The sequence below is a fragment of the Sciurus carolinensis genome, chromosome 14 (genome assembly GCF_902686445.1).
Source record: "Sciurus carolinensis chromosome 14, mSciCar1.2, whole genome shotgun sequence".
Classification (NCBI taxonomy): domain Eukaryota; kingdom Metazoa; phylum Chordata; class Mammalia; order Rodentia; family Sciuridae; genus Sciurus; species Sciurus carolinensis.
Genome location: NC_062226.1, coordinates 86,033,914 through 86,047,259, shown reverse-complemented (window position 1 = coordinate 86,047,259; position 13,346 = coordinate 86,033,914). Strand labels below are relative to the sequence as shown.

Sequence of the window (13,346 nt, the reverse complement as noted above, 5' to 3'; positions counted from 1 at the left end):
TGTTATGTACCACTGAGTTTGTCTAACGTTCAAACCAAAACTTTAAGATATATTTTTGATACTACAAAGTAAGCACCATGGTAAAAGACCAAGAGATCGATGAAAGTTGGCATATGTGATTTACAGATAGGTGTGTGCAAGTTAAAGAGCAAAGGTGATGAGCTCAAACAAGAATACAGAAACTGAGTCATTTTAAACTCTGTTATTCATGTTTGCTTCCAGAAAATTTTCAGTGAGAAAAATGGGATTGGGTTCCAGTGTACCTGAGGGTTGGGAGGACATGCCTCACTACAAATTTCAAAGATTTCTTTCTCTGTAGATAAATTTTCCCACTAATTTTCACCACCTTGATGAAAATGTTATTCTGCCTTCTGATTTGTTGCTGCAGAAATGAATCTTAACTTCTGAAGCAGTCTAAAATCTTTGTCTTCTAGCTTCTCAGGATTATGCATTTTGTGTAATGGTGACTATTACTAGGTTTGACTGATCTGTTTATACCGTGTTGCAAAGAACATCTTTTATAATATCTGTCATAATTCTATTGTTATATATTTGTCAAATTTTTTTGACTATCAGATACTTGATAAGAGGCAGGAATATAATCATATTTCAATATGGAGTTGCAATCCTGAGAGTGACCACATTGATGGGTGTGAAATTTCATATTTTAATGAAACAATATGATTTTGTTTATATTATTTAGATATATAGGACTTACATTAGATGTATTATATGTGTTCACATTAGGTGTGTATCATTTATATGATTCTTTTTATACTATTTAGATGTGTAGGGTTTTCCCCAAATGTTGGTTACTTTAGCTATAACTACTCAAAAAACAAAATGTTTTCATTTAAAAATGTTTACAAATTATAGACAAGAGTACTTTGCTATTCGAAAGTTATTGCCTTTTCTCTCCTTATTTTATATACACTTTGCAAATACCTGTCAAAGTGTTCATATGGAAATCGTGGCGAGCAATGTAGTCTCAGTGCTCAAAGGTGTATACTTTCTCTTTCCCTTTTTCAGTTTTTACCCAGTGTTGTTGGGTAAACGAGTTAGAAAACTCCCCAGAATTATTTGTTCCTTAAAGTAATATTAGTTTGACCCTATACAGGTAGCTTGTGAGGGAGATGTTTGAGCAAAGATAGGTAAAGCCCAGTGATACCGCCGTTTACCGGTGACGAGTTCTGCTCCTTCTAATGTTGAAGATTGAACACTAGAGAAGCACGCCAAGGCAAGCAGATTAAGCAGGTTTTATTTAAAAAAAAAAAAAAAAAGTAATATTAGTTTGAGACTCAGAACAAGTGCATATAGCAAAAATACTTGAATTAGATTCTGTGAATGTGGTGAGGCTGTTTGGTGTGATAAGAGATATCCTGTCAGGGCAGAATGCTCTCTGGAAAGCAAGTTCTAGATGTAGCTCACTCACTGACTCTGTGTGTGTGTGTGTGTTTGAGCAAGTGATTTTATTTCTCTAGATAGCAATTTTCTTGACCAAAAGTAGAGAGTTAGGTTAGTGTTTTTCAAATTTCAGTCATTACTCATTAGTAACTAGAGAAAACAGCAGTGTGTTACATGTGGTACAACTAAGTTATTATAATCTTTTATGTCTTCTCTTTCTTTGTAGGATTGATATTTTTGGGGGTGGGGGTAGTACTGGGGATTGAACCCGGACCTCAGCACATGTTAGGCAAGCCTAGGCACTTGTTAGATAAGCACTCTACTACTGACCTGGGTTATGATTTTTCAAATGTATTTCTTGTTGGCCATAATCAAAAATGTCTGATAGTCATCCACTTGGATTAGAGTTGGGAACTATAGCCCGTGTGTCAAATCTGGCCTGCTGCCCATTTGTGTTCTCCCACAAACTAAAAATGTTTTTTTTCACCTTTAAATCATTAAAACAGTTCAAAGAAAATTGGTATTTTATGGCATATGAAAATTACATGAAGTTTGTGTACACAAAGGTTTTTTGGAACATAGCTATGTCTATTATGTTTTCTTTTGCATTTTTGAGCTACAGTGGCGTCCATTGAATGGTTGTGACAGAGACCAGCAAAGCCTAAAATATTTACTGTCTGACTCTTTACAGGAAAATTTGCTGAACTTTGTAGCTAGATGGCCTGAGAATTTATGTTTTTGTATACAATAAAATATCCAATATGGGCCAGGTAACTGGTATTTCAAAGCACTCAGAAATGCTTGTCTTTTGAAATACTTGATGATGATGTCACTTCCAGTTTGGTTATATTACTTGCCCAGTCTTCAGAAACTTATTTTTTGAGCAAATGATGAACATTTTATGATCTATTTGCCATTCCTTAGTCCTTGTCTGAATGTGGTAGCATTGTAAATGAGTAGTGTTGAAATTAATGAAGATTTACTGTTTTATCATTTTCAGAAAAAAGAGGCATTAGACTATTTTAAAATTATTCAGTGACAATATCTTTAATGTCATTTTTAAATTCTGTTGTGTGGTTATGTTTTTTAAAGGAAGGTCAGTATAAAACGAATAAAACTTCTAAATCTGCCTTATTCGAAAAGAAACGTCTATTTTAAGATTCAGCGTGGATAATGCATTAAAAATTTTTAATTGTGAACATATACTAGTGATTATTTAAACCCTAGTTTTGGTTTAAGTTGCATTTAAAAATAAAAATGAAACTCATCTCATAATTTAAAGTATGCTTAACATTTTTGGTGCTTTTTTCCTGTTTTTGTATTCCATAAAACTAGAACATAAGAAAACGAAAGAAGAAAAGTCACTTTTTGTCCTGTGACCACTGTTGGCATTTTATTTTCTTTCCATATGTAAAAAACTCTAGCTGTATTTTGTAATAGATGTTTTGTTATAATTTTATATAGTATATGTCACTTGTTTTAAAAAGCAATGATTTTCTTAAAAATAGTCAACAAAATAAAATGAAAAATAAGGAAAATAAAACACAGCAGTGCTTCCACAATCATATGTTCAACTTCATTGTAAGATAAATGCAAGTTAAAATATTCTATATCAAATTTGGCTAAGATCTAGAAGTTTAACAGCACATTTTATTGCTGAGGCTTTGGAAAAATAGGTTCTGTCATACATTGAGGGTGAAACTGTTAATGATAATGACTCTTGTGGTGGGAAGTCTGACAGGGTCTGTCACAATTAGCACTACAGTTTTCTTTGACACATTAATCCTATATCTGGAAATTTATGAGATACTCAGGTACCCATCAATCAAAGTTAAATAAATTATGATATATTTATTTGGTGAGTTCTGTTCTATGGTTGGAATTAAAAAATCACTCTATGCATTGATGGAAGGAGCTGAAAGATAAATTATTAAATGAAATAAGCAAGGAACTTGTTTCTGTGACATTAAACACAAAGAGGGAACAGCAGAAAGAGGGAAAGGCACTCTGAATTCGTGTCTGTATAAAATAAAATCTGGAAGGAAAATAATAAAAGTAGTTACCTGATTGGGTGAATGGAGGTTATAGATTGTGTTGAAAAATGGGGAGGCTTTTCATTTATGCTTTTATGTCATATTTGATATTTTTACAATGCTAGTGTATTACCTACTCAGAAAGTTTAAATCAAAAAGTAGGTGAAAAATTATGGGAAAATAATTTAAGGAAAAAATTCTAGATTTGTTCATATTAAGTATAAAATAGCTTTGGGAGAAACACAAGTACTTCTGGAATTCAGGAAGCAGTAGAAGTATTGGTAGAAGCAAAAACTGCAGATGGGTTTAGGGAATGCTTTTTATGGGCCAGACACAGAATTAAGTAATAAGCATTTTATATGCTGTGTATATATGCATATAAAGTGTGTTACTTAGTACTGTAACAGCTCTATGAAGGAGGTGCTATTATTTCTCTATTTTATAGAAGAATATATTGAAGTTCAGGATTTTTGAGTAAAATGTATCTGAAGTTAAAACTGCTTGTCAGATCTAAGAGTTAAACCCAAGTCTAGATCATGAGCCTGTTTTGTTAATCATTCTGTGGTGTGTGTGTGTGTGTGTGTGTGTGAGAGAGAGAGAGAGAAAGAGAGAGAGAGAGAGAGAGAGAGGGGGGGGGGGGGAGGGGCGGGGGTGTTGATTGCCACACACATGTGGATAAACCATACGGTCTTGTAAAGAATAACTTGGATTTTCTTAATAGAAGATATGGATAATAATATGGATCCTCAGAGACAACTGTTATGTAATTAACATCATGTCCTGTAATTTCCTTACATAAATACAGCAATGAGGTTCATTAAATTTTTTCTTACAGTGTGGTTTTGTGGTTGAAAACCTAGCAAAGTACAGTCTTTGGTGGGCAGCTGCACATGGTGTGATCATTTGAGTATGGACTTAATGGGCTGCACATTTTCCAGACTGCATACATTATTTTCTGGAGCCAAGTGTTTGATAAATCTTGAATGTCACCAAGTTTGAGGCAATACGTGAAAAAATACATGGTTTGTTTTGACTGGAAAACCATATATTAAAGGCAAATGTATAAAGGCAGGATTAATGTTCTTTTATGAAACCTAGGTACAGAAATACTTATCTGAATGAAAGATGATTTTTCCTCTTCATTGGAAAGAGCTTACAGCAGGACAAAGATTTTCATCAAGTATTAATTTTAAGTCAGGTCCAATATAAATGGCAATTAATGGTTCACAAAAATACAATGTCAGAGGTTGAAAAACAGTGACCATGTACAACTTGCACATGATTTGGCTTAACTGGTCTTTTTTTTTTTTTAATTGAAACTGATTGCCACCATTTAAACTTTGGAAGATTGCACATAGAAGGCCAAATTTCTGGTATTTCTTGATAAAAAATTAGGTACGATACACTTTACTTGTTTCTGACTTGGCATCTTTTTTTTGTGTCATACTGGGATTGAACAAACTCACAGATTGAACACTGTACCTCTGAGCTACATTCCCAGTCCTTTTTATTTTATTTGAGATAGGATCTTGATAAGTTGCCCAGGCTGACCTTGGACTTGCAATTCTCCTGCATCAGCTTCTGAGTCGCTGGGATTACAGGTATGTGCTGCCTTGACAGGCAGGCCTGTACTTTCTGACCCTGTTTCATTTTGTGGAACATAGCTATAGAACTGAGCTGTTGTAAGCATCCTTTCAGTACCATTTTCCTAAATAAAACAACTCCAAACTTTTGCAAGTATTCATTTTTACACATTGATAGTCTATATCAACCTTACTAATTAAATAAATGGATGTAATTACTTATACATCATGCTGGAACACTTAAAAATTTGCATGTGTGATATATTTAAGTGTATGTAAAACTTTATTGAAGGCCTAATTAATATAAACTGAATTTGTTTATCACTATGACTGATAGCTTTTTAAAAAGTCTGTTTCTTTAGAAAGAGTTAGGCATTTTTAAGTTATGATATTAGATCTAAATTAAGAATTTATAGCTTAATCCTTTGATACTAGATTTTTTTACATTGATAGATTGTCAGTAATGAGTTTTTATAGAATAAACTTAAAAGTAAATTGTGCTTATTTAGTAATGAAGAATCTTTGGCATTGTACTTTCTTATTTTTTAGTGCCTTATATGTTTAACTGTTACACATTTTAATATTTTCCCAGTAATATGTTTCTTTCTTCATAGGTTCTTGGATTATAATCATTTTGATGAACTTTCTTATTCTGTCCCCCAAAATCTATAAACCACAGTTCTAATTTCCTTTACTTGTTTTTAGCTGAAATGAACAAACTTGAAATTTAAATCAGTTTATATAGTTTGACTTTCTCCTTAAGAGAAAAGTAGCCATGTGTTAACATGCTATGAAAAGTAGCATTGTGTTAACATTAGCAGGACTTTGGCTGGCCTACCTGAAGTTCCAGCATCTGGCTTCAGGATCCACATCTGTTCTGTTTTAGCTGCAGTTTGCTGCCACCTGGTGATTATTGTCTTACTTGACTTAAATATTGATGGGGAAGACTGTGAGTTGTGAATGGCTTAGTTTTCTAGGACAGTGGCAGGGATCTTAGAAATCTAAGTTAGTGTCTCTTTTGTTGGACTGATTCACGAGATGAGGGTCAGAGAATCCTGGGGATGCAGGGGCCACTTTTTACTTCCTGACACAAGTGTTTCCCTTTTCTTCCACCTTTCCTTTCCTGCCACAGAAGAGAGGGGGGATTCTGTAAAATGTGCAAGCTGATTGTCAATTGCATTTTGGCCAAATTCCCAGGAAGGTGGTTTTTAAAAAAAAATCTTATGTAAACTGACTTTTCAGGTCTTAACCACTTTTAACACTGCTGCTATTGTGTATACAAAATTATGTGCCTAAGGGTTAGTGAATTTCTTCCTTTCTTCCCTTCCCCATCCTTCTTTCTTTCTTTCTTTAATTTCTGTGTGTGTGTGTGTGTGTGTGTGTGTGTGTGTGTACGTACACATGGGAGATTGAACCAGTGTCACTGTACCAAAAAGCTACATCCCCAGTCCTTTTTATTTTTTTTATTGTGAGATAGGGTCTCGCTGTGTTGCCCAGGCTGATACTGAACTTGTGATCCTCCTGCCTCAATCTCTGGAATTGTTGGGATTACAGGTGTGCTCCACTGCACCCAGCTAATCCACACTACTCTATGTAGAAAATCCTATTATACATTCTTGGTTTCCTTCCTTCCTCCCTCCCTTACCCTCCCCTCATTTCTTTTTCTTCTTTTCCTTCCTTTCCTCCCACCTTCCCTCTCTCCTTTACTCCCACTATTGGATTTTATCATTTTACACCTTTTTCATCCAAAACTTACTTTGGAGAAGGTTGTGCATTGGTATATATAATAGTGAATTTTGATCAAACTTCTCTTTTATGATTTCAGGACAAAAATTGCTCAAGATATTGAGAGGCTAATACATCAGACTGATATCATAGATCGAGTGGTATATGACTTGGATAACCCAAAGTAAGTCTGATTTTTAAAAATCTTATTTTTACAGTAAAATTTTAGAGTTATTTCTAAAAGATAAAAAAATTACAGTTAATTTCTACCTACATCCTTTATCCTTGCTGTGTTTTCATCCTTTGACAAGGATAAAATAATTATGGTAAATCATGTTTATTTAAATTGAATATATCATAAGGTTTTATTTGTTTTGGGTGGATTTTATAGGCCATGAATTAATGCTTATTATTGTTGTTGTTTGTTTTTGATTTTTGTTTTTTTTTTTTTTTTGTACCAGGGATTGAACCCAAGGGCACTTAACCACTGAGCCACATCCCAGCCCTTTTTAAATTTTATTTAGAGACAGGCTCTAAGTTGCTTAGGGCCTCGCTAAGTTGCTGAGGCAGGCTTTGAACTCACAGTCCTCCTGCCTCAGCCTCCCAAGCTGCTGGGATTACCTGTGCCTGGGTCTAATGCTGTTTTTTTTAAACAACCAAATTACCTCCACTTAAAAGAATGGAGATTTCATGTGAATTACTGACTTGTCCTGCAATATTGAACCTTCATTTCCTTAGCACAAACTTGCTAAACCAGTTATCTGACTTATCTTTGAAGCCATTTGTTTGTGGTCCTTGGCATGTTAGTCATTTACTATTTAGAATTATCACTGATACCACTTTTGGGGATTTAAGTACAAGTACGTAAATGAAAATTATAAATATCGGCTGTGACTATTATTCAGTCATTTGCTTCCTCAAATGAAAAGTTCAATTAGCCTTTGGTGGTTTTCTCCTTTCCCTTATTATTCTAAGGGAAATTTCACACTTAACTAATCATATTTGGAAGAGATAAAACACTTTTTACAAAGATTTTTGGTAGAGAGGTGGTAGTAAAAGCTATAACCAAAGTTAATGAACAAATTTAAAACAACATTCTTACAACAAGAAAAAAAATCAGGACTGGGGAGATAGCTCAGCTGGTAGAGTGCTTGCCTTGCAAGCACAAGGGCCTGAGTTTGATCCCCAGTACCACAAAAAAAAAAAAAAAAAAGAAAAAAAAAAAAGAAAAAAAATCTACTTTATTAAAAATTTCTTAGTTATTTCAGTGTTCATAATTCTGTGTTGGAGAAACTGGGCAGACATGGTAAAAACAGAAACTCAAGAACCCTAAGTTTGACATACTGGTATTATTTCTAACTGAAGTGACTTTGGAAAAAATCATTGATCTTTGTGGAGTCTTAGCTTTCCCCTATTTTAATGTAATTTCCAGAGTAGCAAAAATTTTTATTTAGTCAGGGAACCAGACAAGACAACTAAAACAATTATCTGAAACCTAGTAGGATCAGCAAATACTTATTAAAATAATAAACAGGTGAAAGAAGGATAATACCTATAACTTTTTAGTGCTAATTCAATAATAGCTGTCTAAATTGAAGGTAATGTTTTATCCTGGGCACTGTATGATTTGTTGGCATTACTGATATTCCTATAGATTATATGCAGTTTTAAAAACATGTTTTTTCCTATCTACTAATCAGTAATTTAGAAATGACTTTTATCCAGTAAGTTAAAAATTTCAATTATATTAGTATACTTGTAAGAAAAAGTTTCTTGTTGTAATTGTAGTTTTTTTGGTGTATAAATATCAGTTTGTACTTCACTGTGTTTGTTAGATCCTTTGCTTTAAAAATGATGTGAGATGTGATGTGGCAAAAGTGAGACACTTTTAATCCGAATGTAGTTTTATTTATTTTTTGATCATCTGTTTAAATGCAATATATTTTAGTATACTTTTTAAAAATATTTGTCTAGTTACACCATTCCAGAAGAAGGAGATATTTTGAAGTTTAACTCCAAATTTGAATCTGGGAATCTGCGCAAAGTAATCCAAATAAGAAAGTAAGTCACTTAAAATGTTCTCATTCTGTATGTGCACAAATATTTTCCTAATTTTCATCAAATATATTTACCTTCTATTTTCAGAAATGAATATGATCTTATTCTGAACTCAGATATAAACAGCAATCATTATCATCAGTGGTTTTACTTTGAAGTCAGTGGAATGCGGCCAGGTGTTGCTTATAGGTTTAACATCATTAACTGTGAAAAGTCCAACAGTCAGTTCAATTATGGTAAGATAATTTTCTTTCTCAGTTGAGAGATTATGTGGGCATCCTATTTGTAGTACAGAAGTTTAACAACAACAACAACAACAGAAAATCACCAACATTTAAATTTTAATATCTTGTTTTCTGGAGTTCTCAAAGATTCAGATGACTGTTTCTAAAAATCTGATATAGGTTCAGCTTTGATTTTTTTGGTGAAAATTGTTATATATAGGCAAGCTCTTTAAAATTTATGGATATTGTTGATTTCATCCAAATTGAATATAAGCAAAGATTTATTGTGTGTGTTCCAATGACTCCATAAGTTTGTGTGATTTCTCTTTAGCCTATTAATATGGTATGTTACCGTGAGTGATTTTAAAATATCAAATCATACTTTTTTATCTGTGGGATAAGCCCTAGTGTTGTTGGTGTGTAAAATTGCTAATATTCTGTTAAGAATGTGTATTTATACTCAGTAGGGATTTATTGTACCTTGCTCCTTCCCCTCCCCTTCCTTCTTTTCCTCTATCTCAGTCTCCATCTCCATCTCTGTTTACTTTTGGTATCATGATAATACTGATCTGGTAAAACTTGGGAAGCATTCCTTCCTGTTATTTTCTGGACGTGGTTGTGTAGAATTGGTGTTAATTTTTAAATGTTTGGTAGAATTCTGTAGACAATATCTGATTCTGGATATTTCCATATATGATAGTCTTTTAAACTAGAAATTCAATATCTTTAATAATTTTAGGGCTATTTAAATTATCTGTTTCATTTTGAATGAGTTGTGGTAATTTGCTAGGAATTGATCTGTTTCTTCTAAGTTATCAAATGAGTTGTAGTATTCTCATTGTTATTTTGATATCTGCTGGGTCTGTAAGTGATAGCTCCTATTTTGCTCCCATTAATGATATTTTGTGCTTTCTCTTTTTTGTTGTCAATCTAGCTAGAGATTTATTGATATTATTTACATTTTCAAAGAACCAGTTTTTTGTTTCATTGGTTTTCTCTACTGCTTTTTTCATTAGACCATTAAACAACAACAACAAACTGGTGTTGTGTCTGGAAAAATCTTAAAGTATATAGACTCATTTAAGGTTTTGGTGTTGAGTACTTTAATAAGTACAAAACTAAGGGTTATTTGGCATCTGTTCTTACATTATGTCTGTGGAGGTAATATAATTGTATAAACTTAAATCAGTAATTTAAAATTGAAGCATCAAGAGTGTTAAGTATTTATTCTGATAGTAGCAGTTTGTTGGATAATATCAAAGAATTTTTTATGGCATATAAAAATACTTGCAGTGAAGGTTGAGGATAAACATGTATCATCTGTGACTAGTTAAATCTTAGAGGTCACAATCATTCATTGTAAAGATTGAAAAACTTTTGACAGCTGAGGTATGAGATAATGTATCATCTGTAAATTTCTCTGAGTTATTAAAAGTATGAATATGATGATGCATTTCAAGGAGTATTTTTGAAAATTAAAGCTTTAGGAGGTTTCCAGTTGTGATTTTTTATCTGGAAAACAGGAACTAATACTGTACTCTAGAATTCATGTGTATGGGATAAAAGCTTAAGACAGTCATTTATTTATTGCAATAATTATAGGAAGTTTGGGTACAGTAATACCTACTTTAGTTATAAATACTTTTCAAAGATTTTTAATGTTTTAAGTTATCTAGTTTTTAAATGATTTCTTTTTAAGATAAATAGTATTTTTTTGTTTTGTAGTGGTGGGGATTGAACCGATTTCTTTTTAAGAAAGTATATTTTTAGTAAAGCTTCCATGGTTATATTGAGTTGCAGGATAGTAATAGGAATATTCTTGGAGTTGTGGATTTCACATTTTTTAAATTTTTGTGATTTTAGTGTATAGCTACTAATCATTGAATATACTGTTTCTTACATTTGTTTGTAGATCTGAAGTCTTCATATACCTTTAAAAAATATCTTAAGTGAAACTTACTCTAATGTTATCAAAATAAGAAATGTAGTGTTTTCTTATTTTAACTTACAAGTTTATATAACATAATGCTTTTAGAGGAGAAAAGAATAGTTAATTAAATGTAATTTTATTAAGAGTAAGATATTGAGACGTTAATTTCTGATATGATAGTCAATATAACTTTCAAATAGTGCTGTAAGTGGGTGGCATTTTTACTAACTACTTTATTTGTACCCTTTAAAAACAGTACTTTTAACGTTTAAACTTGTGTACATTTTAAAATTTTAAGTTGAAAATATACATTTGAAAATAAAAGTATTCACTTGGAACAATGCTTCTCCTTTTTTTTTTTTTTAAATGCCTGTGCATCCATGTGGTAGATAAAATAATCTCTTCCGTTAAGTGTCATTTAAATTGTAAAATGAATTAAATTCTATAACTAAAACTAACTCAAAGCAGTAGGACAGATGGCTGCTTTATTTTTAAATTTCTTCTCCTCCTTCCCCTTTCTCCTTTGGATATTCTTATATGTATAACACACTTGCCAAACTCACTTTGTAGAGAATTTGGAAAACAGAATGGTGTTAAGAAGAAAATTAAAACCACTGACAATTTTATTGTCCAGAGTTAATCAATTTAGCCTTTGTTGTTTCATTCCAGTCTTTTTATAATACCGTATATGATTTCTTTATAAATATAGTATTTATTTTTAAAGTGAGCCTGCCATTTCATATTCTATATTTTAATCAAATGTTATTTTGTCACCATTTTCTTGTCATTGAATATTCCTCTGAAAGCGAGTTTTAATGGACATTCTATGGAGGTACTATAACTGATTTTACCAAACCTTTCTTTTTCATGAACTTGTTATTTATAGTTACTTTCTATTTTAAATATTGCTGAGATGGCCATTGCACTTAAATATTTGTATGTGTTGTCATTTAGATACAAATTCATAGAAGTGGGATTTCTTTATCTGTGTGCCAGCTATAGTATGGCTTTTTCTTTTTTTTTTTTTTGATTATAGAACAGTGGTTCTTTGATATGGTGAATTTGGTAAATTAAATAAAAATTTTTAGAAGAATCTCTAGGAGGAAAGTGGGAAAAACATCCGGAAGAAATCCACTGTTTGGCATTTGTTATCTATCTTTAAATTTGTTTGCATTCACATAACTTTAAAATTAAATTTTGCCCTTTTATGAAGTTTGGATTAGGTATGGAAACTCATTTATAACACAATAATTTGTAAAACAGTGTAGTTACATATTTATTTAAAAAATAAGACTGCCTCATGCCATTAAATATTATTCAGCAACATTATTAGTAATGTCTGTATAATATTCTGTTAAAAAAGGGACAAATAAATGGTTTAAATGACAAGTTGATGAAGATTTAAATCTTATTTAACATTTCAAAATTATAAGCTATTTTGAAGTAGGTATCCTTAATTATTAAATTTCATATGTATTTCTGATTATTGCTGTGCTTCAAATTCCTAGAAGTAGAATATCTCAAGAAAGAATGAATGTATAGTGCTGGAGAATAGGAAAATTGGGTACTACAATCCTGGTTGAAGTATTAAATTATTTCAGCCTTTTTGACGTGAATTTGGTAGTATGTTTTCAGTGTTAATATTTAACTTCATGTATCTGAATTTATTTGGGTGTTTCTGTGAATTGGGATTTAAACTAAATCCTGTTCTTAGGGGTTAAGTAGCTACAACTGAATGTATTCTTTCAGTAAAGAGTTTTAAAATTCTGATGACAAATTTATTGTTTGTCAAACATCTTACATTTATTATTCATTTCAACTGTGTGTCTGACCTGCTTATAAGGAAGATGAGAAATATACAGAAGACATTTGTCATTGCTTTCTTAATAAAAACAGATTAGATAATGTATTACCGTAACTTGCTTATAGTTCCTCACTTTTTGAATTTGAGTTGGATCGTTCTGATCTCTTGGTTATATTATATGTCTCTGTTGGTTTGAAATATTAGAGTACTCATAAGCCATGGTCCTAACCATACACTAGCATTTGTTTAAGAGATTGTTGCTTTAATTATCATTTTGTCTTGTAATTATTTTGACTTTACAACATAGTTTAACATTCTGTAGTTTCTTAAGAAAATTTAAAAACCTATTTTACCTCTATTCTATGAATAGTTTATTATACACAATAATGTTAGTAAGAACCAAAAATTCCCATTGGATTAAATTTATAGAAGAATTTAGGGGATAATTTTTTTATATTAAGTATTGCCATGTTCTTGTGTGGTGTGTTGTTTTATTTATTCAAGTTTTTTATGCCCTCACCTAAGTATTATATGTTTTTCCTTATAAGTTTTATACATTTTTATCTTTTTTTTTGTAGTACTGGG

General features: G+C 31.7%; 1 protein-coding gene across 1 annotated transcript in view; it reads left to right on the top strand.

Annotated features, from left to right (window-relative positions):
- The window catches only part of Agtpbp1 (ATP/GTP binding carboxypeptidase 1), a 172,887-nt gene that overhangs the window by 103,149 nt on the left and 56,392 nt on the right, over window positions 1-13,346 (top strand). Inside the window, 3 exon segments of the mRNA XM_047524892.1 lie at window positions 6,846-6,929; window positions 8,720-8,806; window positions 8,891-9,039. Coding sequence (XP_047380848.1) covers window positions 6,846-6,929; window positions 8,720-8,806; window positions 8,891-9,039 — 320 coding nt within the window.